Raw genomic sequence first — 25,387 nt, forward strand, 5'->3', positions numbered from 1 at the left:
TATCTGAATGTTAGAAATAGTAAAGATAAGCTTACTGAACTTTTCTAAAATATACAAATGATGTCAAATTATATATAAGACTTAGATTATGATGTTGTATAGTAATTTTACGTATTCTACTTAAATATAAGAAACACTGGTAGCACACTGGGTTATGTGTTGGGTTGATTAAGTGTAAGGTCCAGCAGTTCGAATCCATCTAAGGAACAAAGATGAGGCTTTCTGCTCCCATAAAGAGTTAGTTTCAGAAACCCTACATACGGTTATTATGAGCAGGGACTGAGTTGATGGCACTGGGTTATGGGGTTATTTAGAATATGCCTCAGTTTTATCTGAATACTAGCACATGCTAGTGTTTTTAGTTTAGAAAACACACCCAATTCCGTAGGAGGCTCAAATGTGCCTAAAGAAATATGTGGGTCACTATCAAGTTGTTGTCATTATGAATTCCATCAAGTTGGTTCCAACTCATAGTGACCTTGTATAGGGTTTCTGAGAGGCTGTATAAGTCCTGGTTTCTGAGGCTGTAAGGTGGTGTCGAATCTGCTAATCACAAGGTTGTTGGTTCAAACCCACCAGCTACTCCTTAGAAACCCCATACAGGTTCGCTATGAGTCAGAACTGACTCAACATCACATAACAACAACAAATCTTGGCAGAAGCAGAAAGCCTTATCTTTTTCCTGCTTCAACGTTGTTGTTGTGAAATGCCATCAAGTCAGTTCCAACTCATAGAGATCTTGTATATGGTTTTTGAGAAACAGTCGGTGGGTTTGAACTGCCAACCTGTGGTTCACAGTCTAATGTGGATCCTACAGCACCACACCAAAAGTCCTTACCATCCATACAAGTCCCTAAAATTTAAGAAAGGCTTCCAAAGAGAGCAGACCACAGTCCCGCACAAACACAATCTCTTTTTATACCCCCAGTCCATTAAATTTAGTACTGGCACCAAACCAGCTCTTTGGTCTTCAAATTTCAACTGAAAATCCACAGCAGGTCAAAATGGAACTAAGTTGCCAAAGGGATGAATATAGGGCCTGAAACCAAGCATTCACTAGAAAAGTTACATTTGGTGTGTCCTCAAAACTGAACAAGAAAATCTGCATTTAAAGCCCCTACACATAATTACACCAACACACATTTCAAGCATTTTTCTCTGTTGAAAAAGATGCCTTCAAAGCCAAATGCCTTAATTCTGTCTTTGAGCCTGATTAAAATGAAAATAAATAAACAAATTTTTTTAAAACTTTTAATAGCTTTGTTGTTGTTGTTATGTGCCATGGAGTCAGTTCCGATTCATAGGGTTTCCAAGGCTGTAAATCTTTACAGGAGCAGAAAGCCTCATCTTTCTCCTGCTGAACAGCTTGTAGTTTTGAACTGCTGACCATGAGATTAGCAGCCTGATTTGTAACCACTACAATAGCTTTGTTGTTGTTGTTAAGTGCCGTCGAGTCGGTTCCGACCCATAGTGACCTTGTACAGGGTTTCCGAGGGTGTAAATCTTTACGGGAGTAGAAAGCCTCATCTTTCTCCAGCGGAGCGGCTGGTAGTTTCGAACCGCTGACCTTAAGGTTCACAGCCCGATTCGTAACCACTACGCTACCAGAACTCTCAAAAGAGGTACTCAGCTCTTTCCTGGCATCTTCCTTTCTTCACAGTGCTCTCTCCTCCCTAGAAAAATCTAGCACAACAGAAAACACAAAACAGCTAGCCACATATGCTCCTAATGCTAGGGAACGTGATTCCCCACTGGCTTAGGCTACAAAGAAAGCCTATGAGTAATCAAAAATCCTTCATCAAAACCTAAAACTTGAAAGCCACCTCCCCACTCCTCAGGCCAATATAATTCATATTCTCTCCTCAATCCATTCATGGATTCATTCTATTCTTGGAATTTTAGCGGTCTCTGAACACCGATGGCTAAGTTCATCTCAATGTCAGCCAGGGCAAACACATGGACAAAATCACTAACTTGGAAGGTTATTTAGGACAATAATGTCTTTCATTGCGTTACTCCTCCCACTCCAGTACCACTTGACCTAATAATATTATTATTCAGCAGAAGAAATCGGTCAATGCGCTTTCTCCCTGAGTGGCCCTTGCTGCTGGAGTCCTCAGACATCCCCAGACCCTGCCTTGGGCTGGGACAGAAAGGCACCTAGCTCTGTGCACCCCTCCCCACACGTCCCCAGTTGCACTCCTGCGCACACACGTCCAACTATTCTTGGATCTACTCACATCCCTAGATCACGTCTGGCCGCTCTTTCCTCCCTCCCAGCGTGTTCTGTGGTTCCAGGGCTGACCCAGCAAAGCCACAGCTCAGGCACACACACCCTCCCACCCACCCACCTGGGCTCGATCTCCGATTCTGGCTGGCACTTCCCGAGAAGCTCCAGCAGCAAATGAGCTTGGCGTTCCTCTTCCTCTCCCTCAGCTGATCTGGAAGGTGCGACCCAGGGCGGCACTGCAAGGTCTCTTCAAGTCACCTTCGCACTGCCCGCCCCTGGGCGCCAGCTCGGCAGCAGCGCCTGCAGCACCCGCCCCTCGCGAGGTCGAGGTCAGAATGAGGCGCGGTCTCAGCCCAGGGCTCCTGGGGCCAGCGAGGTCCGTGCTGCACCCCTCGGTCCTGCGGCGAGACCGCCCTCCAGGGCTTGCCAGGGACAGAGAGCAGGCTGGCGATGCGCCCGAGAAGGGCCTGCGCTGCGGGCGGATCCACGCCGCTCCCGTCCCGGCGGTCCAGGTCCCTCCCTACTGCCCCAGCCCTCCCTTAGCAGTAGCAGAGTAGCAGAGGTACAGTTAGCGACCAGCCAGAAGGGGCCAGGCCCATACACAGCAGCCCCTCTGAGTAGACTGTGCACGGATTTTTCTGGGAAGGGAAGTAAGGAAACTGCTACTTGAGCTAGGCGTACTCATAGCGTGGAGGCGCCTGCGAGGTCCTAGAGTAGGCTGTGTACACAGCTCTCTCCATGAGATGCTTTCCTGGCAACTTTGAAATGGCAACTTGCCCTGTGAAAAGCAAAGAAGCCCTCTCTTCTTAGGTCCTCATGTCTGAGGCTTACATTGAAGAGTTAATGCATTACATTGGAAACAAATGCTGAACTACAGTCTTCACATAATTATTTCTACACACCAGCTGGGTAAAGAAGAAAAAATGATATTGATCCCATTAAAGTGAGACCTATATATTTCTTAATTCAGCTAGGCCTGAGGGGTAAAAGGCTCCAAATACAGGAAAACCCACCACATAAACACCAAACCTAAGGCCACTGAGTGGACTCAGCAACCCTGTAAGGCATGTCAACATTCCACATAAATATTACACATAAATGGGATGATGTTCAGGCTAATGACACTATGAACTGGGGGAGAGGAAACACATTTATTCCAACAGCGGATTAAACTTCAGTGGTTACGCTCTTGGCTGCTAACCCAAAAGCTGCTGGTTCGAACTCACCAACTGGTCTTTGGAAAGCTGTGGCGGTCTGCTTCCATAAAGATTACAGCCTCAGAAACCTTACGGGGCAGTTCTGGTTCTGTCCTATAGGGTCTCTATGAGTCAGTATTGATTCAAAGGCAATGAATGGGTTTTGGTTTTAAAGTTTATAAATCTGTCCTCATACTTTAAATAGTCCAGCAAAATAATGAACAAAACAGTATTTCCCTGACAAGATTCTATCATTGCAAGCAGTGTCAGCAGCTGTCCATGTGCTCCCAATGTAGAAGATGTAACAGATGACACAATGCCATACTTCCAAAGGGCAGGACTGATGCAAATGAGGCTTCAGAACATGCTTGAAAAGTCCATTTGTTTTATTTCTCTAAATTGATAACTGAGTATTACTGCATTTACCAAAGTCAGATTTGGCACGAAAGGGGAATGCTGCCAACAGAGTGCTTCTCTCTAGGAGCCAGATATTAAAGAACATATTCCATTTACAAAACTAATGCTAGACAGCAAAACTCTGAGCAACAAAGGCTATTTTGTTTTAGAAGGAAGTTTACAGAGTACCTAAAATGTGCCAGGCACTAGACTGAGACACTTTGCATAACAGAACTCATTTGTATTCTTGTTTTTAGATTTGGAAATAGAATTCCCAAACAAATTAATTTGGTCAAGGTCAAGGAAGTAGTATTTAGATACAGATTTTCTAACCCTATTTTATTCTTTCCATCACTATTCACTCATCCAAATATTTATTAATCACCTATACATGTCGAGTGAAAGGAGCCCTAGTGGCACAATGGTTAAGCACTTGGCTGCTAACTAGAAGTTTGGCAGTTTGAACTCACCAGACCCTCCACAGGAAAAATACTTAACAGTGTGCTTCCCTAAAGATTACACAACCTTGGAAACCTTATGGGGCAGTTTTACCTTGCTGTGGGATAATGCACTGGACTGCAAGGTCTGTTGGAACTGCAAGGACAAGGGTTCAAATTCATCAGCTGTTCCTCGGAAACACTATACAGGGTCACTATGAGTTGGAACCTACTTGATGGCACTTAACGACAACAACATGAGTCGGTTCTGACTCACAGGCATCCTATATATGGTTTCCAAGGAGCAGCTAATAGGTTTGAACTGCTGACCTGGCAGTTAGCAGTCCAGTGCTAATCCAACAGCGCCACACCAGAACTCCATGCTAGACACAGATGTGACAAAATTAACTAATATGCAACTGCTTTCTTAGGGAGCTGCAGTTTAGTAAATATGTAAACAGAGAAGTTAATACATAATCATACAATGTGACACAAGAGCAAGGAATTCATGGAATAGGAAGAACACTTAGCCCAGTTTTGATGGGTGGAGTTTGGGATTAGGAAACTGTTGGAGTCATCTAGCAAGCAATCCTGGGAATTTCACCTAAAACAGTGATAATGGGAATTTTTGTGGAGGTGAGGGAGGGATGCGAAGGGAGAGAGACAAATGAGCTATAAAAAGTTAAATTGACAGGACTTGCTTAAATGTGGGGATGAGGACAAAGAATGAACTAAATATAGCTCCTGAGTTTTCGGCCTGAGTAATGAATAGGTGGTAGTTCTATCCTTGAGTTTAACTGGTAACTCAGTTTAGACATACTGGTTCTGAAATGCTTCTGGTATACAACCATCTATAAACCTTTCCAAAGGCAGCTGGATATACTGGTTCAGAGCTTGGGAGAGATCTGCGATGAACACCTCTGAGTCATCATGGATTTCTGGCTAACTAAGAATGTGAGATCATCCATGGAGAATGCTGAGTGAGAAAACCACCCACAGAAACCTAGGGAATACTCACATTTAAGGCATAGGCAAGAAAAAAAGATGCTTTAGGAGGAGATGGAAAAAGAGCTGCTATACAGGAAGAAGTCAGAAAGGCATGGAGAAGAATTCCAAAAGTCAGGGAGTACTCAAATGCCAGGTTCTTCAAAGGGCAAGCAAGATCATTTGTAAATGTCCTCTAATTTAGCAGTTAGTCCAGGTATGGTGCTGTGGGTTAATGAGCTGCACTGCAAAGTCCCTTTGAACTGCAAGGTTGGCAGTTCAAAATCGCCAGCTGCTCCTTGGAAACCCTATACAGGGTCACTATGGGTCGGAATCAACTCAAAGGCACTTAATAGTAACAGCAATTTAGCAAGAGGATATTGGCAAGAACAGTTTCAGTAGACTAGTTGGGAAATGAAGAAGTCGAAAGAAAAAGTTATCAGATTATCAAGAAGAACTGGAGAGGGATATAAAATCATAGCTACAAGGGAACAAAATTTGAGAGACAGGATGGAAGGCGACACATGCCTCCAACAAAAGACAATAAGAAGGAATTGGGATCTGATGCAAAAAAAAGTGGGATGAGGGAGGGGTAGGTGCTGATTGCCTAATGTTTAATAAAGAAATTTTGTACTGAGCAGAAAGAATGATGAAATGTAGATACTAGAGAGAATTACAGAGAGGGAAAGGCCTGAAAGAGCGGCAAACATTAGGAAATGACAGAGGTTAGGGATGCAAACAGCATAGACTAGTTCAATTAACTCTGCTGTTAATGTTAAGTGCTGACGAGCTGGTTCTGACTCATAGTGACTCTGCATAGGGTTTCTAAGGAATACAGCTAGTAGGTTTGAACTGTCTACCTTATGGTTAGCAGTTCAGTGCTTATCCTACAGCACCACACCAGGACCCCAAATTAATATTGTTGTTGTTGAATGCCATCGAGTCAGTTCCGACCCATAGTGCCCTTTATAGGGTTTCCGAGGAGCAGCTGGTGAGTTCAATGATTCCATAGATTTATAAATTTATAATGTCACATGAGTGATTTCCCTCCAAAGAGATCCACATTCTCTTTAGAGTAGCAGTACTTGGATCCAAGCTAGAGTCTGACTCTTTCCAATACGCTACAAACTGAGCACTATGACCCTATTGTACTTGTACATTTGGGTCACATCTCCTGAGCTGTCGGGAGATTTAACATGAAAGTAGGATTATAGTTTATAAGTGAGTTTGTTGTTAGGTATCACTGAGTCGATCTCAACTCATAGCAGCCCTACATACAACAGAATAAAACCCTACCCAATCCTGCATCATCTTCATTGTCGTTGTCATTGTCATGTCTGAGCCATTACTGTAGTCACCGTGTCAATCCATCTCTTTGAGGGTCTTTCTCTTTTCACTGGCCATTTATTTTACCAAGCATCATGTCCTTTTCCAGAAAATGGTCCTTCATGGTAGCATGTTCAAAGCAAGTGAGACAAAGTTTCACTACCCTCCCTTCTAAAGACTATTCTGGCTGTACTTCTAACACAGATCAGCTGGTTCTTCTGACACAATATTCTTCACCAACACCATAATTCATCTTCTGTCTTCCATATTCATTGTCTAGCTTTCATATACATATGAGGTGAATGAAACATACCATGGCTTGGGTCAGGCATATCTTAGTCTTCAAAGTGACATCTTTGTTTTTTGTTTTATTTGGATGGAATTATATATTTTATTTCTTGAGTAGATACACAGTATACATATTAGACTTTCCCTTGGAAAGACTTACTTTAATATTTTTTCCCCTTGTTCTCATACATTTTTTTAAAAGCTTTTATTGTGATATAGTGATTCAAGCCAGCCTCCTGGCCACAACACACTCTTTCTCTTTCCATGAGTTTAGAGTCCTCAGCTGCTCTATCTCTCCATGCCATCATCTCTGCCTCTGTCTCTGGTGTCGCTGCTTCTCTGGTTAGGTCCCACATTTTGCTCATGTTCATCTCTCTTGATGGTCCTAGGAGATCCTCTGTTCCTGAAATGTAAGATTAACTACTTCCCCCTTTGTTAAACAACTTCTACCTTTACAGTTGTGACAATTGCAATTAGTCATGATAACAATTGTTGTTGTTGTTGTTAGGTGCCATTGAGTCGGAACCGACTCATAGCGACCCCATGCACAGCAGAATGAAACAATGTCCGATCCTGAGCCAACCTCACTACCGCTGCCACACTTGAGTCCATCAATGCTGCCACCTGCCAACCCATCTTGTTGGGGGTCTTCCTCTTTATCTCTGACCCTCCATCTTACCAAGCGTGATATCCTTCTCCAACGACTGCTCCCTCCTGACAGTATGTCCAAAGTATGAGAGACGAAGTTTGGCCATCTTGGCCTCTAAGGAGTACTCTGGCTGTACTTTTTACAAAACAGATCTATTGGTTCTTTTGGCAGTCCATGGCACTTTCAGTATTCTCCTCCAACACCATAATTCAAAGGCATCAATTCTTATACGATCTTCCTTATTCACTGTCCAGCTTTCGCATCCATATGAGGTTATTGAAAATATCATGGCTTGGGTTAGCAATTACTCACTATTAAGTCAAAACAATCCTATCCCCATCTCCTTTCACCAGATCTATCTAGACAAGGTGAAAACCATTCAGTGGGGATTCTACCTTCCCCCACACACCCTGAAACTAAACTCTCTTTTGAAAACTTGTAAGCCAGCTACTTCGTGCCTTTACAGCTACTGCCTTCCCCCATTTTAGGTAGCCAATGTCTAAGTTGCCAGTCCCTATCAACCCTGTGGTACAGAGAAGACAGGTTTGATCCTTGATTTGAAGAATATCTTTGCTTTTTAACACTTTAAAGGAGGTCTTCAGCAGATTTGTCTATTTTAACACTTGTTTGATTTCTTTACTGCTGCCTTCATGGGCACTGACTGTAGATTCAAATAAAATGAAATCATTGACAACTTCAAACTTCTCTACATTTATCATGATTGGTTGCTTATTGGTACAGCTGTGAGGATTTTTGTTTTTCTTTATGTTGAAGTGTAAACCATAATGAAGCTGTAGTCTGTGATCTTCATCAGTAAATGCTTTAAGTCTTCTTCACTTTTAGTAAAGCAAGGTTGGTTCATCTGCACATTACAGATTGTTAATGAGTGTTCCTCCAATCCTGATGCCTTTTTCTTTTTCATACAGAATAATTTCCAACAAAAGAGACTGAGAATAAAAATTGTTTTGCTGTTTAGAGGGCTAAGGTGACATATCTACTGGACCCATATTTTGTGCCAGATAGGGCACAAGGTTATTTTACTAAGATGATCTCATTGCCTCTTTAAAACAATCCTATTTTGCTTGGTCACCATTTTTTAAAAGGAGATTATTTTTACAAACTAAGGCAAAGAGAGATGATCAAACAGTTGTGAAAGGAATTAGGCCCAGGTCTGTGTGAGTTCAAAGTCCATGAAGGTTCTCTAACTAAAGTTTTCAGATAATAGAAACATAATTAATGATATCAGATAAATGAAGTACATAGTTTACTCTGACCTACCTTTCTAGGTTGTAATTCTTAGGCATTTGAAAGACTAACCTGAATGATGTTACTTACCTTCCAAATACTTTTGAGACCTTCCCATTGTATATAATCTTATTTTTTCAGAATGAAATCCATGGATTTGACAAAGGGCCTCACAGAGTTAATATTCCACAGAATTATTGAGGAGAAATCTTATAAGTACTATGTAAGTTTGAAAAAATAAACACCGTGTACTAGATAAATCCTACATGCCATGCAATATGTTAGCATACTCTATACTGATAAAATTTGTCTATATACAAGAAGGCTTCAAAAGGTTTGTGAAAAATTCCAATATCTTTTCATTTCCTTTTCCAGAAACTTTTTGAAGTCCCCTGGTACACTGGATTGTCATGCCTGAGATTTTCATATAATTTCATTTTCCATATACCTGCCTAAGGTCCCACAGCTAGCTAAAGACAAGATTGGTATGCAAAAATAAGTCTATTAGATTTCAAAACCAGGGTTTCTGTATATGGTTTCCCTTATTTCAAAGATAAAGACATCAAGGTCCTGAAAAGAATACAATCATTCATTCCACAAATAGTCAAATACATTTTCACTACACATTAATTAACTTTAGGCTGATATACTTGAACATCTATCTAGGTTTTCACACAGAGGTTTTAACCTAGGATGGATTTTAAACAAATAGTTTAAATAAACAAAAGTTTAAGTAAACCACGTCTCATTTAAATAAATTACCCCAAACAGAAATGTTGAGAAGGTACACTAATCAATAGTATTAGAATGAACAAGTTTTTTAACACTTTATTCAAAAACTAGCATAGTTCGCTTCTCCAAAAATTAAATACATACTGACTTATTTACAAATTATTTTTAATCTAGTGCTCACATTTACAACTTCATATCTTTACAACAACAAAAAAATTGGAAATATATCCATCAAGTATTAGATGAATGAAATTTGTTTTGATAGGATCAGCACTGGACTTCAAACCACAGGGTCAGCACATCAAACACACCAGCGGCTCCTTAGACACCCTATACAGGTCCCTATGATTCAGAACAGACTTGACAGTACTTATCAGCAACAATATTAAAAATACATCAATACACTAAATAGATTAAAATCACCTGAGGAGCCCAATAAAATCATAATTTGCTCATTTCAAAGATGCGTATCACCCAATCAGATTTGTTTATAATGCTACACCATTACCTTTTAAATCAACTAGAATGGGAAATTTGCAAATCACTAAAAAGAGAAATGCTGAGAAGAGACATTTTTCAATAGCATTGGAATGAACCATTGTTTTCCTCTGATGGTCAACAAATTCTATAACAGAATTTGTAGAATTATATATGTGTGTATATATATATATATAATTTATACTTTTCATATTCTCCAAATAAACTTACATATGAAATTTGTAATACAATATAACAAAACAGTATTTTAAAGTATATTAACTTACAAGACTTTATGATCAATTCTAATTACAGAAATAATTTCAAATCTTTTATAGATCAAAATATAAAACACATAAAAAGCTGTCTACACCTACCTATTTTATCAAAACAAAATGTGCAAATAAATTTTAATAAGCATCTTGGCACTTTAATATAAAACACAGGCATCCCTGGTGGTGCAAACTGTTAACTGCTTGACTAACTGAGAGGCTGGTGATCTGAACACCCAGAGGCTTAGACAGACAGGCCTGGAGATCTGCTTCCCAAAGATTACAGCCTTGAAAACCCAGTGGATGGCTCTACTCTGCACATAGGTGGTCAATATGAGTCAGACGGACTCAAAGGTAACTAAGGACAGCAATCCAGGAAAGAAGTTGAAGTGCAAATGTACACGTTGTTGTTGTTGTTGTGTGCCATGGAATCGGTTCTGACTCATAGCGACCCTGTACAGGGTTTCCGAGGCTGTAAATCTTTATGGGAGCAGAATGCCTCCTCTTTCTCCCATGGAACAGCTGGTAGTTTCAAACTGTTGGCCGATATGTAGAAATGAACAAAACAGACTAAGAAAGTCTACTACAGCCACTTAACTTGTATTAAAATCATGACAATGAAAAATCAAAACAACAAATTTATTTCAGGTAATCAAAACACATCTTTATAACACATCAGCCTTTATAAGAAGAAGTACTAATGGATAACACTTGTACTCATGCTTTGAAAAGCACATGGCAAATTTCTGAAAGGAAGTGTGCAGGGGAAAAGGAATACAAGAATATTTAAGGCTCAGCTGAGTTCACTTTACAAAGGTAAGTATGATAGTATTCTATTTTATAAATAAAAGTATTGTGCATATATATATATACACACACACCCAAGTATATAATTTTAAATAAAGATTTTCCATTTCTAGAATATCTTCACCTCCTTCTTGCTGTACCATCATAACAATCCACTACAAACAACTTGAAACATATCTGTTACATACAGCTATACAACTATATTCAAATGATATAAAGAGAAATTACAGAACCATCCTTCCCAATCAAAAGCAAAATACTTAAGTTCTAAATTTTGGTGAAAAACAAAACTTTCAATTCCCTTGTTAATACAGTGTTTTCCTACTTTTGAAAAATTTAAAAACACTTATTAAATGATCAAGTTTATGACAACTATAATATTGTTTTACAAAATTTAATTCCAAACTACCTACCCCTTCTTGTTTAGTGAAGAGATTAAGGCAATCACTCAAAGCTACACAAGTTTCTCTGGATGCTTCAGAGACCACTTCAACTTTCTGAAGAAATGATGGAAGCACTTCTACAAATTAAAAAAAAAAATTAAATGAAATCAGAGTGGGATTTTAAGCAACCTTAAAGGCTAAGACCACAAAAATATATCTACCAACTTCATATTTCCTTCCAGCTGCATATACCATATATTCATTGAGCATCAATATTAAGCACTCACTGTGTGCATACATAGGCAGTAAAGCATATGTATATATATATATACACATACATATACACACAAACACACACACATACACACAAAGAACCCTGCCCTAGATACCTAGACATCCTATCCTACAAAGGAGGTGAACCAAGACTGAAAACAGTTTACCAAATATATGCCATTATAATTTTTTTTTCAGTAACTGACAAGAAGGATTGACAGCATTACTTATAAGACATTTACATTTCCTTTCATGGAATTCTATGCTAGATCATTTTATTTAAAAGCAAAGCACAAAAAAGAGACAAAAATAATTTACAGTTGACATCACGGCTAACATGTTTGAAGCTTCCTCTAGTCGTCATTTGGACAAATGTTTAACATATAGAGGTCTTTTTCTTCTAAGCCTGCAGAGGTCCTGAGACTTTTAGTACATATTGATGAAGAAAAAAATAAATTAAAAAAATGGGAATATTAGTGCCTTCTAATGTTCTCCATTAGACCCAAAGGAGCTCTGGTACCGTAGTGGTTACAAATCGGGCTGCAAACCTTAAGGCCAGCAGTTCAAATATCAGCCGCTCCACGGGAGAAAGATGAGGCATTCTGCTCCCGTAAAGATTTACAGCCTCAGAAACCCTGTACAGGGTTGCTATGGGTCGGAACCGACTTGACAGCACTTAATAACAACAACAATGTTCCCCAAAGACAATTAACTCATTTTTCATTAAAAAAATAAAGTTTGAAAGAGTAAACTACACACATTATCACTTAAAAATATAATAAACAAGTAAAATATATCCTGTTCAGATTAGTGCAAGAGAAATGTAAGTAGCTGAAACAGACTTCTTACTGATGAAAAATTATTAACACATTTTTTTATTAGAAAATAACTAAAAGGAGAAAGGCAAATAATGAAACCTATATGGTATGGTGCTGTAGGATAAGCACTGGACCAGAAGGTCAGTTTGAACTGCAAGGTCATAGTTCAAACTCACCAGCCACTCTTTGGAAACCCTATACAGGGTCATTATGAGTTGGACACCACTTAATAACAAGCAACAGCAGCATTCTACATGTGTGTCAAATGACCAGGAGCTTACTTTTTAAAAAATATTCTTAAAATATGATAAACAATTCATGGGCTAAGTGAGACAGAGGCAAATAATGATGCATGCACAACCCTGGAACAACAGGGCTCTGGGATACAGGGATTGAGACATGGCTGGAAAGGCCAAAAGGGGGTAAACAATGTTAAGATGCTTGGCTGTCTTTTGAATCTTGGTTTCCCTGGCATACCATTATAAAATAGACACTTCAGGAGGAGAGAAAGGAATAGCTAGAAATATTGCTATTGAAAGCTTGTAACTGAATGGAATACCTAAAATGGAGTTATAATGTGCCCAGTGAAGGAGGTTTCTTGTGGAGCCTCTGCATTATGTAAGACCATAGGTGGAATCCTGAACCCCATCCAGAACCTTCTGAGGTGGGAAATTTCCAATTGAAAGGACAAGCAGACCAACCTGGAGTGGCTAGAAGAACAGAACATACTTCTTGAAAGAAAGACCTACAGGAAAAATCAAAAACAATAACAGCAGCCTGACTGACTACTAGATGGGTCTGGTGAAAGGAGATGGGGATAAGATTCGTAAGATTCAGCAGTAAATAACTGTTATCATGACTAATCATGACTGTCACAATTGTAAAGGTAGAAGTTTTGTAACAAAAAAAAGGGGAGTGATTAATCTTACAGTCCAGAAACAGAGGACCCTAGGACCATCAAGAGAGGAACGCACAAATAGAATGTGGGACCTTATCCAGAGAAGCAGCAGCACCAGAGATGGAGGTAGAGATGGGGGCATGGAGGACTCTAGATTCATCAACTAAGAAGAGAAGGACTAAGAACTGGTGGCCAGGAGCAGACTTGCAGAATGTGCCCTTTGGAGATGTAATTTATTATATATGCCTGAGTGGGTTTTTTTGTTTGTGTGTTTTTAAAAAAAAAAGCTGAAGTGGATAAAGAGAAATACTTTTAACTGATGGTATATGGAGGGGATTATAATCAATGTAATGAAACCAGTTATATGAATTGCTGAATGTGAAACTGATGATGTGCCCTGTAAACTTTCACTCAATCCACAATAAAAACCTTAAATAAAAAAAAAAGATACACATTTTGTCAAATGAGAAATGGAGTGACAGTATGAAAGGAAATAAAAGTGTAAGAAGTGTAAGAATACATCATTCAGACCATCAACACAAATCTACCAAAAACATAACACCAAATTATTTACAGTCATTTTGGAGAAATACACTGGTGAATAATTTTCTTTCTTTTTTAATTTCCCAAAAGTTCTATATGAATGTGATTTAGTTAAGAAAAATCCTTTTTTCTGAAAAATTAGTCAAAATTCATAAGGTGAGGGGGGACCTTACTACCAACTAGAAAGAAGAGCCAGGATTGGAGCATGTCCTTTGGGCCCTGGGTTCCTGGGCTGAGAACCTCCGAAATTCAGGAGACAGAAAGCCAGCAGCATTAACACTGAAGACAGCATAGGATGGTGCTCCTATCAAGACCTACACCTGTACTGAAGGCACCACAGCTGGACCTGATCCAGGTTATGAGACCTTGGACTTTGAGTATGATAGCATAATTAAATGAGAGGATAAGCACCGGAATAGGAACAATAAGATTGACAGTTTGAGCCCACTAGCCACTTCAAGGGAGAAAGACGAAGCTTTCTGTTCCAGCAAAAATGTATAGTTTCAGGAACCTATACAGGGTTGCTCTGAGTTGGAACTGACTCAATGGCACTTAACAATAACATGCAACTCCCAATGTTGTTATCAAATAGTATTCTAAACATGATTTTTAATAACTATGTATTATTGTAATTGTTACTGGACACTTAGATTTTGCATAATTTTGCACTGATAAATAACATTGCAGTGAATAATTTTGTTTGTGCAAAATATACACATCTTTGATCGTTTCCTTATATAGTTCCAGCAATGGATTGCTGGGACAGGTATTCACCTTATTAAGAATCAGACACTTACTGACAAATTAACTTCTAACACGTCTGTGCCAATTTTACAGTTCTAGCACTAGAACAGTAGTAAGAACTGGATTTTCTAATAAACAGATGTAATAAAAAATTTTTAAAAAAACTTATAGGGCAAATACAAGCAACAAAGGGAAAAGATGAGAATGAGTGAAGAAAGGCATGAACTACCTTTCCTCAATATCTGGATACGAAGACCAAATCACATTTTATCATTTTTCTTCATCTTGTGAAAGTTTCCTAGTGTTGATGGCGGCAGTTATGTGCTGTGGAGTAGGTTCCGACTCATAGCGACCCTGTACAGGGTTTCCAAGGCTGTAAATCTTTACGGGAGCAGAATGCCTCATCCTTCTCCCGTGGAACAGCTGGAAGTTTCGAACTGCTGACCTTGCGGTTCGCAGCCCAATTCGTAACCCCTACGCTACCACAGGAACAATCCAAAGTGATTACAGCTATTACATTCTAAAACAAATTTGACTTTACATTTATTTTTCATTTTGAATCTTTGATACACATTATGAAGATTTCTACTTAGTTGCTAAATAAATAGCATAGTACTGTCTCAGTTATCCAGTGCTGGTGGTGGTGGTGGCTGTGTGCCATCGAGTCAGTTCCGACTCACAGCGACCCTGTGTAGGGTTTATGAGGCTATAAATCTCTACGGGAACAGAAAGCCTCATCTTTCTCTTGCGAAACTAGTAGATTTGAACTGCAGACCTTTTGGTCAGCAGCCCAGCTCATAATCCCCTACAGCACCAGGGCTCCTTTACCCAGTGCTACTCTAACAGAAATAACACGAGCAGCTTTAACCAACAGGAACTTCTTTTCTCCCAGTTTAGGAGGCTAACGTTTAAGTGACAGTTCTCTTTCTTTCTTTGTGCTCTGGAGGAAGGTCCTTGGTCTCTTTGAGCTTCTACTATGGAATGATCTTCAATGTGGCTTAGCATCTCTCTTCCCCCATCTCTGCTTCCTTAATCTGCTCCTCATATATTTTGTGAGATGGGCTCAAAACATACTCTACACTAACCCTGTCAATTGACATAACAAAGAAAACCCATTCTCAAATGGGATTATAACCACAGGCATAGAGGTTAGGATTTGTAACACATATTTTTGGGAAGCGCAATTCAATCTTTTAAAAAAGTACCATATGCTAGATGCCTTTGACTTAAATAGCATCTCAACAGATGTCTCACCCAGAGCTGGGAACCAAGCACTGTGAGATGTACCAGAAAACACAGCCTCTGCCTTCCATAAATTTTTAGGATTATCTAGTAATTCTCCACTCAAATGGTACAAATTACAGGAAGATGGGAACATAATCATTTATGGATGCATTTCTTTCTTGTTGTCATTTTTAACTGCTGTCAAGTAGCTTCCAACTCTAGTGACCATGTATAGGGTTTCTGAGGAGGGGCTGGTGGGTTTGAATTGCCAACCATGCAGTTAGCGTCTAGTGTTCATCCTACAGTGCCACACCAGGAGTCCATCACATGCTTAATCATCTACAATTCTATATTTTAGATATTTCATATGTCAGATACTTAAGTATTAACATAAAAACAAACATCAAATGTCAAAAACAAATTTTTAACTAAAGCTGATCTTGCAAGCTTCTCAAAAACAATCCAAAAGATACAGACAAACTTTTTTGAGAATACACTGCTGACAGAGTGTCAAATTATATGTCCAAAACAAAGTCAAAAGTTGTTTTTTCTGACAATCTAGTGTTATAATACTAGGATTGATCAATTTTGCTATCCTGCTTGGTTTAAAAGAAGCTATCTAAGAAGCATGACCACATGATCCCAGGACCATCAAGAAAGAAGCTGAGCATGAGATCCCTACCTAGAAAAGTGTTGGTGGCAAAGGTAGTAGCAGAGGTGGCATGGAGAGACAGAGCAGCTGTGGGTTTCCCACACCACAGACCAAGCAAAGTTGAGTGTTAGTGGGCAGGATACTGGCTTGCAGACTGCATTTTTGGGCACCTACAGACTAGCTAAAGCATCTTTGTAACACTTCCCAGAGCAATGCACAGACCGAGGAGCCACATGGCTAGGAGGCTGAAGACATGAGCAAGGTGTGCCTGCCGTAGGCAGAGAAGAGACATTTCTAACACCAGAACTGCTGCATCCTGAGTTTTTTCTGATCCTGACTTGGAATTTCACTTCCTTAACAAACCCCATAATCATGAGTATTGTCTGTGAGTTCCGTGTGGTCACTGCAATGTGTTATGGAAGCAGAGCGTGCTGTGGGAGGAGGGCTGGTATCTGAAGAGCGCAAAGAAGGTTGAAGGGTGGAGGCATGTCTGACTTCTGCCTCATAGGAATGGCCTGGGTCTGATTATCACCCTTTTGAAAACAAAGAGGTCAGACATGGTCTCGACATGATTTTTGTAGCTTCTTACATAGGCATTTGGAGTCCTGGTGTGGCACTGCAGGTTAATGCACTGGACTGCAAAGTCTCTTGCTTTGAACTGCAAGACCAGTGGTTCAAGCTCACCAGCTGCTCCTAGGAAACCCTATACAGGGTTGTTATGAGTTGGAACCGACTCAATGGCACTTAACAACAACATATAGGTATTTAGAGAACAGACATTAAATATCACAGAAGAAATGGTCAACTGGACAAATTACAAGTGCTATCTCATACTATGAAAGTCCTGGTGTGGCCTACAGAGTCGGTAGTTCAAGCTCACCAGCTACCCCTCAAAAACCCTATTCAGGGTTGCTGTAAGTCAGAACTGACTCAAGGGCACCTAACAACAACAAAATAAAAAATCTCCACACATCTGTCAGTTTGTTGTGCTGTGGTGGCTCGAGTGTTGGTGTGATGGTGGAAGCTATGCCATTGGTGTCTCAAATACCAGCTGGGTCACCTACAGTGGTCAGGTTTCGGCAGAGCTTCCAGACTAGGAAAAAAGAATAGGCAGTCCACTTCTGAGGAACTGGCTCCTGAAAACCTTATGAATACCAGTGAAATTTCTGATGTAACAGTGGAAGATGAACCCCTCAGATCGGAAAGCACTCAAAATAAGGCTGAGGAAGAGCTGCCTCCTTACTTAACGTAGAATCAACCTTACTAACCTTGGTGGAGCAAACTTTTCAGGACCTTCATTTGTTAATGGCACATGACTCAAAATGGAAGAAAGAGTTGTACAAGTCCATTAATAATCAGAACGTCATATGTAGAAAATATGAATCTAGGAAAATTAAACTTGTCAAAAATGAAATGGAAAACATAAAGATCCCAGCCATAAGTAAGCTGAAATGGACATATATTAGACATTTGGAATCACACAATCATATGGTTTATGACACCAGGAATGACAATTCAAGAGTCATGGCATTACACTCAGTATCAAAAAGGACATTTCAAAATCTATCTTGAAATACAATGCTGTCTTTCATAGGATAATATCTATCCCCTACAAAGAAGTCCAACTAATACAACTATTATTCAAATTTACAGACTACCTACCAAAACCACAGATGATGAAATTGTAGAATTCGACTAATTTCTTCAGTTTGAAACTGATCAAATCCACAATCAAGATGCATTGATAATTTTTGGTGATTTGTTTGTGAAAGTTGGAAAAAAGAGGAGGGATTGGGAGTTGGAAAATCTGACATTGGTAGTAGAAATGATGGCGATCTCATGATAGAATTCTGTAAGACCAACAGCTTCTTCATTGCAAAAACTTTTTCAACAATATAAATGGCAAACAATACATGTTATATACAGGAATAAAATTGACTACATCAAAATATGGACAAGGGAATATTATGGAAAAGACTATCAATTGATCATATTTAAGTTCAGCCTGAAGCTGAAGAAAATTAAAACAAGTCTATGAGAGCCAAAATATGACCTTGAGTATATGCCACCTGAATTTAAAAACCATCTTAAGAACAGAGTTGATGCATTAGACACTAATAACCAAAGACCAGAGAGAAGACATCAAGAATATGAAGAGAGTAAAAGATCATTAAAACCAGGGGACATAAAGAAAACACCAAAGTGGATGTCAGCAGAGAATCTGAAATTTGCTCTTGAATGTAAAGGAGCTGAAGTGAATAGAAAAAATAATGAAAGTAAAAGAGCTAAACAGAAAATTTCAAAGAACAGCTCATAATAGACAAAGACGTGGAATTAGAAAACCAAAAGGAAGGAACACACTCAGCATTTCTCAAGCTGAAAGACTGAAGGAAAGCATCAAGCCTCAATTTGGAATATTGACAGATTCTATGCATAAGATTCTTGGAGAAGAACACCATGCTTAGTAAAGTGGAGGTTCAACAGTAAAGAGGAAGATTCCCAATGAGACAAATTAACATGATGGCAGGGACAATGGACTCAAACAGAAAAATTGTGAAAATGGTAGAGATGCAGGCAGTGCTTCATCCTGTTGGACAAAGGGTCACTGGCAAAACTATATGACACTAAAGCAAGCATCCTTCCCATAAAACTCTCTATTCATGTTGGGTTCAGTAATTCATTGCAGAGGTCACACACAACTCAGATAACATACAGTATGGGGTGTATCCGGGAAGTTACCAGCTTCCAACGCAGGACACAGCTTTTCTAGTCAGGACAGCTACTCTTCAGCCATGCCCATAGGCAGGTCTTTCTCTGTCTGGATAATGCTACAAAGCACTCTCAGGACTGGTTAATATATGCTTACAGGGCACACACTCCACTAAAACCTCAGACTTAAGGCACTGGGCTCTAGCTCCATGGATCAGTAAACCTTTGTTCTTCTTGCTGTTGTTAAGTGATGTCATGTCAGTTCTGACTCATAGAGACACTGTATAGGGTTCCCAAGGAGCTGACGATGAGTCTGAACCACCAACCTTGTGGTTAGTTGTCCAGAGCTTATCCGACATTGCTACATTGCTCCCCAATTAAGTGCCTGAAGGTACCTCACTCTGCAAGCCAACCTCTTGTCCAAAGTCACTCAGTTTTACATGAGCTTTGTCTCATGTTCTTGATCTGGGTTCTATTGCTATTCCTCTGCCACAGCTTTCTGTCCCTGAGTTAAAGAGGTATAATGGGCAGGGATCTCAGGATCCAAAGGATACCATCCACTACTGGCTCTTTGCTGCTACTGAGATGGCTCATTTTAAGTCCACATTGTTGTTGTTGTTAAGTGCTGTTGAGTCGGTGCCGACCCATAGTGACCCTGTATAGGGTTTCCGAGGAGCATCTAGTGAGCTTGAACCACCAACCTTGCAGTTCAAATGGCTTTGCAGTCTAGCGCATTAACCCATAGCACCCCACCAGGACTCCAAGTCCACATTAGAGTTCCATATTTTTACAATCACAATTAGCCCTGTTAAAAGTCACAACTGAATCATATAATCTATCAGTATCCTCTCCCACCTCCTTTTACCCAGACCCAGTAGGACAAAAATGTTCTTCAGTGGGAGTTATGAAGATTATGGGTTGTTGTTGTTGTTAGGTGCCATCGAGTCGGTACCAACTCATAGTGACCTTATGATCTCGCTATCTGACTGATCTGAGTATGTTCTTTTTGACAATGAATGCAACACCTTTCCTCTTCAATTTGTCATTCCTGGCGTAATACACCATGCGGTTGTCAGATTCAAAATGGCCAATACCAGTCCATTTCAGCTCACTAATGCCTAAGATATCGATGTTTATGCGTTCCATTTCATTTTTGATAACTTCCAATTTTCCTAGATTCATACTTTGTACATTCCATGTTCCAATTTTCAAGGGCCATATAAAGTAATTCACTGTACTACATACAGCTGCTCTTAGTCAGAACTGACTTAATGGCACCTAACAAAAGGGGCAAAATATTTATGATACAAGAAGCATCAAGAAAGGATGGAAGGAATATACAGAGTCATTGTACCAAAATGAATTGATCGATGTCCAACCTCATCAGGAGGTAACAAGAGCCCATGGTACTGAAGGAAGAAGTTCAATCTGCACTGAGGGCATTAGCAAACAGCAAGGTTCTTGGAATTGTAGATGGAGTCCTGGTGTGATTGTAGGATAAGACCTATAGGTTAAGTGCTGGACCACAAGGTGAGTTTGAAGTGCAATGTCAGTGGTTCAAACTCATCAGCCACTTCTTGGAAACCCTGTAGAAGGTCACTATGAGTCAGATCCGACTCAACAGCACTTAACAACAACAGGAATTGACAGAATACCAAGTGAAACGTTCCAAAGTACTGATGCAGCACTGGAAGCAGTAAATTTGGAAGAGATTCACGTTTGTGCCCATTCCAAAGAAAAGTGACTCAAAAGAATGAGGAAATTCTAGAGCAATATAATTAACATCACACAAAAGTAAAATGTTGCTGAGGATAATTAAAAAACAGTTGTAGCAGTACATTGACAAGGAACTGCCAGAAAGTCAAGTTGGAATCAGAATCAGAAATGGAATCACTGTTCATGTCAGATGAATCTTGGCTGAAAGTAGAGAATACAAGAAAAATGTTTACTTGTGTTTTATTGACTATGCAAAAACATTCGACTGTATGGATCACAACACACTATGGATAACGTTGCAAAGAATGGGAATTCCCGAGCAATTAATTGTGCTCATGCGGAACCCATACATAGACAAAAAAGCAGTTGTTCAAACAGAACAAGAGAATGATTTAAAATCAGGAATGCTCTGTGTCAGAATTGTACCCTTTCACCATACTTATTCAATCTGTATGCTGAGCAAATAATCCAAAGCATGGAAGAAATGAAGAACACAGTCTCAGGACGAGCAAAACACTCAATAACAACTACACAGAAGGCACAACCTTGCTTGCTGAAAGCTAAGAGGACTTGAAGCACTTTCTGAGGAAGATCAAAGAATATAGCTTTCAGTATGGATTAAAACACAATACAAAGAAAACAAAAATCCTCACAAATGGATGAATAAACAACATCTTGATAAATGGAGAAAAAATTTGAAGTTATCCAGGATTTCATTTTACTTGGATCCACAATCAATACTCATAGAAGCAGCAGTCAAGAAATCAAATAACACTGCAATGGAAAAATCTGCTTAAAAAAGATCTCTTTAGGGAATAGAAGCAAATACTGGTGAATGAAGGAGCTCTGGTAGTGTAGTGGTTATGAATCGGAATGCGAACTGCAAGGTCAGCGGTTCGAAACTACCAGCTGTTTTGCAGGAGAAAGATGAGGCTTTCTGCTCCTGTAAAGATTTATAGCCTTGGAAGTCCTGCTCACAGGGTCGCTATGAGTTGGAACCGACTCCACGGCATACAACAACTGTTGAATGATGATGCATGGACGGGATTGTAATCATTGCAATGAAACGAAACACGATAGAATGAGTGTAAAATCAGTGTTCTCCCATGTAAACTATCACTCAATTCATAATAAAAACTTAAAAAAAAAAGACCTCTTTAAAGTGTTAATAAGTAAAGCTGTCACTTTGTGGACTAAGGTGTGCCTGATCTAAGCTAAGGTATTTGTAACTGCCTCACATGCATATGAAAGTTGGACAATGAATAAGAAGACCAGAGAAGAATTGATGCATTTGAATTATGGTGTTGGGGAAGAATATTAAAAGTACCATAGATGACCAGAAAAACAAACAAATCTGTCTTTGAAGAAGTAGTACAACAAGAAAGCTACTTAGAAGCAAGGAAGGTGAGACTTCATCTCACTTACTTTGAAATATGAGAAGGGACCAGTCCCTGGAAATGGCCATTTTACTTGGTATAGAGTCAGTGAAAAAGAGGAAGACCTCCAAAGAGATGGATTGACTGCATAATCAGCTTAAACATAAAAATTGTTGTAAGTATGGCAAAGAACTGGGCAGTGTTTCATTCGGTCGTACATATACATAGGGTCCCTATGAGTTAGAGCCCACTTGATGGAACCTAAGAAGAACAACAACATAAAAAATAAAAAAGCTAAGTTTCTGAACAAGTTACCATCTGGAAACTATTGCAAACATGTCTTAACCATTTAATATTTAGAAACTAAAGTGCCCTGAATAAATGGGAAAGGTCAGGATATTACCTTACTTTGTTGTTGTTGTTATGTGCCATCGAGTCGGTTCCGACCCATAGCGACCCTGTATAGGGTTTCCGAGGGTGTAAATCTTTATGGGAGTAGAAAGCCTCATCTTTCTCCCGCGGAGCAGCTGGTAGTTTCGAACCACTGACCTTAAGGGTCACAGCCCGATTCGTAACCACTACACTACCAGAGCTCCTTACTTTACCTACTGCAATAATCTGAATGAAGCTCTTACTTTGTAAATCATCATTATTGTACTAAAAATGTACTTTTTTTTTTTTAACTTGAAAAAAGCTACTATATTTGAAAACTTTAACTTTAGAGACAGGCATAACAAGGTAGAGAAGTATACAATGTTTAATTGTTATTCTTAAGTTCCACTGAGCTATTTCCAACTCACAGTAACAGTATGCACAACAAATTAAACACTGCCTGATGCTGCACCATCTTCACAATTATTATGACTGAGCCCATTATTGCTGCTACTGTGTCAATCCATCTTGTTAGGGAGTCTTCCTCTTTTTCTCTGACCCTCTAGTTTACCAAGGACGATGTCCTTCTACAGGGACTGATCACTCCAGACATGTCCACCCAAAGTACAGAGACAAAGTCTCATCATTCTTACTTCTAAGGAGCATTTTGGTAGTACTTCTTCTAAGATAGATTTGCTTGGTCTTCCTGCAATTCATGGTATTTTCCATATTCTTTGCCAACATCATAATGCAAGTTCAGCAATTCTTCTACTGTCTTCCTTATTCATTGTCCAACTTTCACATGCATATAAACTATTGAAATACCATGGTTTGGGTCAGACACACCTTAATGTTCAAAGTGACATCTTGGCTCTTGAACATTTTAAATAGGTCTTTTGCAGCATATTTGCCCAATGCAATGTGTTGCTTGATTTCTTGCCTGCTGCTTCCATGAGTGTTAATTGTGGATCTAATCAAAATGAAGTCTCTGACAACTTTAATCTTATCACTGTTTATCATGGGTGTAATTCATTTGTCCAGTTGTGAGGATTTTCGTTTTCTTTATACTGAGTTGCAATCCTTACTGAAAGTTATAGTCTTTGATCTTCATCAGTACGCAGTTCTCTTCTAGTAAGCATGGTTGTGTCATCTGCATATTGCAGACTGTTCAGCAGTTCCTCCAATCCTGATGCCATGTTCTTATTCATATAATTCAGTTTTGGGGGGTTATTTGCTCAGCATACACATTGAATAAATACAGTGAAAAAAATACAGTCCTTCCTGATTTTAAACCTTTCAATATCTCTGTGTTCTTTTTAAGCAACTGCTTATTGGTCTTTGGAAAAGTTCCTCATTAGTACAATTAAATGTTCTGGAATATCCATTCTTTGCAGTATTATCCATAATTTGTTATGATTCACACAAATGCTTTTGCATAGGCAACAAAACACAAGGAAGCAGCAATGAAATGATATATACGATAGGATGAATGTAAAGCTAATGTTCTCCCATGTAAACTATCACATAATCCACAATAAAACATTTAAAAAAAAAACCAAAAAACCCACCACACACACAAGGAAGAATCTTTCTGATACTCTCTGCTTTCAACCAAGATCCATCTAATGCCAGCAATAACATCCCTAGTTCTACATCCTCTTCTGAATCCAGGTTATCTGGCAGCTCCCTGTCAATGTACTGCTGCCAACTGTTTTTGAACTATCTTCAGTAAAACTTCACTTACATGTGACATTAATGATATTGTCCAATGATTTATGGATTGTGTTAGGTCACCTCTCTTTGTAAAAGGCACAAATATGGAGCTCTTCCAATCAGTTGACCAGGTAGCTCTCTTCCAAACTTCTTGGCATAGACATGCATCAGAATGTTGAAACATTTCAATTTGTATTCCATCAACTCATGGAGCCTTGTTTGCTGCCACTTCATTAATTGCAGCTTGGACTTCTTCCTTCAATACCATAGCTTCTTGATCATATGTAACCTCTTGAAGAGAGCACTGAACAATTATTTTTGTTACACTGACTCTGTGTATTTCATCTTTTGATGCTGTCAGCATCATTCAGTATTTTGCCCTTCAATATTGCACCCTGAGACTTGACGTTTTTCTTCTGTTCTTTAAGTTTCAGAAATGCTGAGTGTGTTCCTCTCCTTTGGTTTTCTAACTCCAGGTCTTCGCACATTTCATTATAATACTCAACTTTGCCTTCTAGAGCTGACCAGTGAGATTTTCTGTTCAGCTCTTTCACTTTCTCATTTCTTCCTTTTACTTTTGCTTCTCTATGTTTCAAAGCAAGTTTCAGAGCCTCTTCTTATGTCCAATTTAGTCTTTTCTTTCTCTTCTGTCTTCTTAATGACCTTTTGCTTTCTACCTGTATGAAGTTCTTCATGTCATCCCACAACTCTTCTGGTCTTCAGTCTTTAGTGTCTAATGCATCAAATTTGTTCTTCAGATGATCTTTAAATTCAGGTGGGATATGTTCAAGGTCATATTTTGGCTCTCATGGATTTGTTCTAATTTTCTTCAGCTTCAGCCTAAACATGCATATGAGCAATTGATGGCCTGTTTCACAGTCTGCCCTTGGTCTTGTTTTGGCTGATGATAATTGAGCTTTTCCAACA

The 25,387-nt window shown here is 39.3% G+C and overlaps 1 protein-coding gene across 1 annotated transcript in view; it reads right to left on the bottom strand.

The window, feature by feature from the left end:
• Positions 1-25,387, bottom strand: part of OSBPL1A (oxysterol binding protein-like 1A) — a 274,214-nt gene that overhangs the window by 149,330 nt on the left and 99,497 nt on the right. The window contains exon 14 of the mRNA XM_006835025.1: positions 11,453-11,559. Within this exon, the coding sequence (XP_006835088.1) occupies positions 11,453-11,559 (107 nt within the window). The remainder of the gene's footprint in view (positions 1-11,452; positions 11,560-25,387) is intronic.

This window comes from Chrysochloris asiatica, unplaced genomic scaffold (genome assembly GCF_000296735.1).
Source record: "Chrysochloris asiatica unplaced genomic scaffold, ChrAsi1.0 scaffold00015, whole genome shotgun sequence".
Classification (NCBI taxonomy): Eukaryota; Metazoa; Chordata; class Mammalia; order Afrosoricida; family Chrysochloridae; genus Chrysochloris; species Chrysochloris asiatica.